The following is a 2,649-nucleotide window of genomic DNA, read 5'->3' on the forward strand; positions in this document are numbered from 1 at the left end:
TAATCCTAACCCTAACCCTAACCCTAGGGTTAGGGTTAGGGTTAGGGTTAAAGCAAATTTGAAATGAAAAAAGCAAATAAAACGAAGAATCGTTTGTTTATGTAGTCGGCACTTAATGTATATCGGCTGAATGGACGTCAGTGATTGGTTGAAATTATCGAAATAAGACAATTTTTTACATGAAATAAATTCGAATACAAAAATATTTTTCTGTTCTATAACACAAAATAGATAAGTATACGAAGTTTGAAAGTCTTTCGGTACCAAAAACACTACGTAAAACATTAATGAAAAATGTGGCCCCCGTTTTAAAAAAGATCCAAAAAAGTATCAGAATAGATCTACTTTGCTTGTCTTGATTTCTATTTTAAAATATACAAAGTATGAATGTAAGTTGCTTCCCTTGGCTCCATAGTTTATATAAATAGTTGTTTCCCCCTTTTCTTTCTGCGTATCCTGAACTTGCTAGAAATAGTACGATGAAAATAGATGTGTATGTACGAGTATGTATGTATGCATGCATGTATATATGTATGAATGTGTGTCTCTTCTATTTTTTAATTATTATAAGTCTTTCAGAGAGGAGGGAGTCGGTTTCCAACAAAGATACAAGACTCCATCTTTGGGATGTAGTTAACACAGACAAATTCGCATTTGGAATTTGATAAAAGTCCTGCATACTTTTACTGTTCCACTCACAGATTGCACTTGTAATTTATGAATTAGCCGGTCGATTTCTCTTTCAGAAAATCCCAGTTTATCCCGATTTTCCTTTAAACATTTACTAACAAAACCTAGTGCTTCAATTATGATTGGTATTGATATGAATACATAGTCTGCATATAGAAGCTGGATGTTTCGAAGCAGTTGTCAATAGATATTCTCTTTTTCTTTGATTTTCAAAGGGATATTTTATATATGCAGGGCAGATGACTTCTATGATGGTACATACCTTTGCCCCTCTGTCCCAAACAACAATATCCGGCCTGTTATGTTTACATTTTAGAGAACTTTTCATAGGAATAGTCCACCAGTATTCCATAACAGAAAGATTTTCTGAGTTCATTTCAGGACAGTCTTTTTAGCGGATGGCATTGTAAATTGTTTCAGCAACAACATCGTGCCGCATAGGGAGGTAGTACCGTGACGATATTTTAGGACTGCTGCTAATCACATGCGTGATGTCTTCTCCAGAACACATGACAGAGCCTACACATGTGGTTGCACCATTATGGTGTCCGCCAAATCAGTAAGATCCAAAGTAGCTTTAAAAACTTTTACACACACGCGCACACACACACACGCAGTACAAAAGTTTTCCTGTAATTATACCTTCGTCTTTACATACTGACAAAACGAAAGATTTCATAATTTATCTCGTACATTGTAGATGTGCGAAATAGTGTGCAAGTTTTCCATTGTCGACTTCGAAAATTTTTTGAAATTTTGAAAATATGCTCCCCCCACCCTCAGAATCGTAATATCTACTTTAACAAACGAACCAAACACTTCCCCAAAAAAACATTTTTAAGCAAAAATTTTTTAAAAAATTAAAAAATTTGGAAAGTAGAGTCAAAGTTTTAATATATATATATATATATATGTAGTTTTTTTACTTATTTAGTCCCTCGATAGCGTGAGGCATTAATACACAGTTAATGCCCTTTTTATATATATTTATATATATATATATATTCTTTTCTTTTTTTTCCCCCCAGAAACGTTAATTTTCCGAGTTGAAAACAGAAATTCGAACAAATTATTCACGCAAAAAAAAAGAAAAAGAAAAAAGTTACGGCCAATAATCAAATGATTTGCTCAGATCAGAATTCTCCCCACCTTCTTTTCACATGCATAGTTTTATTTGAGGAAGATTTGATTATTATTTCTAGCAAATCGAGCGACCAAAAGCTCTCTTGCTGATTGGTCAGAAATAAGTGGAGCAATGTGGATATTTTATAGTAGAGAAACTTTACTAGCTTTACACCGGTAAAATAGAGAAATGAAAAAAGGAACGTCTGGTTACTGTAAATAAAAATATTAAACGTTTAAGAATGATTTTGCATTAAAAAAAATTCGTTTCATCTCTTAAAATATCTAAATCTTTCTTATAAACAAAGAATAAATCATGGCGAATATTTAACAAAATGAATTATTATTGAACAACGTTTATGACTTATTGGAAAGAACCGAGAATATAGAATAACAGTTGAGGTGTATTCTGTTAATCTGTCGAGAAGATGGCCGAAAGTCAAGATGTAAGTGTTAGTACAGAAATCGCAGAAGTGTTAAATGCTACCGAGGAAGAGGTATGCGGCTTGTTTCATGTATATACATAAAAAAAAGAATTAGAAGAATGCATAGAAGTTACTTTCTTGATTGATTGAAGATGGTGTATCTATGTGTTTTGTGAATTTTTCATTGAAAACGAAATAACATTTGTTTTAATAGTCTGTTTAGGTCTGTCACCTGGAAGTGGGTGGAGAACCGAAACTGTTGGATCGGGTTTAAAAAAATCTGGAATATTTCACTGAGTATATTTCATTCATAGTTTTTGTAGATATTTTCACTGGTTTCTTCGTTTTCTTTTCCTTGTTTTAACCACTGGACTTACGGGTCTTCTAGGGCACCGCCTTCGAGGGTTTGGCC

The 2,649-nt window shown here is 33.2% G+C and overlaps 1 protein-coding gene across 3 annotated transcripts in view; it reads left to right on the forward strand.

The window, feature by feature from the left end:
* Nucleotides 1-1,990: 1,990 nt before the first annotated feature.
* LOC106867296 (vacuolar protein sorting-associated protein 8 homolog) overlaps nucleotides 1,991-2,649 on the forward strand; it is a 47,870-nt gene continuing 47,211 nt past the window's right edge. For 2 of the 3 annotated variants that reach the window (XM_014912135.2, XM_014912137.2), the window contains exon 1: nucleotides 1,991-2,309. In XM_014912135.2, the coding sequence (XP_014767621.1) occupies nucleotides 2,241-2,309 (69 nt within the window). In that variant the 5' untranslated portion in view covers nucleotides 1,991-2,240. The remainder of the gene's footprint in view (nucleotides 2,310-2,649) is intronic. The other variant, XM_014912136.2, reaches the window with a different exon arrangement.

Source organism: Octopus bimaculoides, chromosome 21 (genome assembly GCF_001194135.2).
Source record: "Octopus bimaculoides isolate UCB-OBI-ISO-001 chromosome 21, ASM119413v2, whole genome shotgun sequence".
In the NCBI taxonomy this organism is placed as follows: Eukaryota; Metazoa; Mollusca; class Cephalopoda; order Octopoda; family Octopodidae; genus Octopus; species Octopus bimaculoides.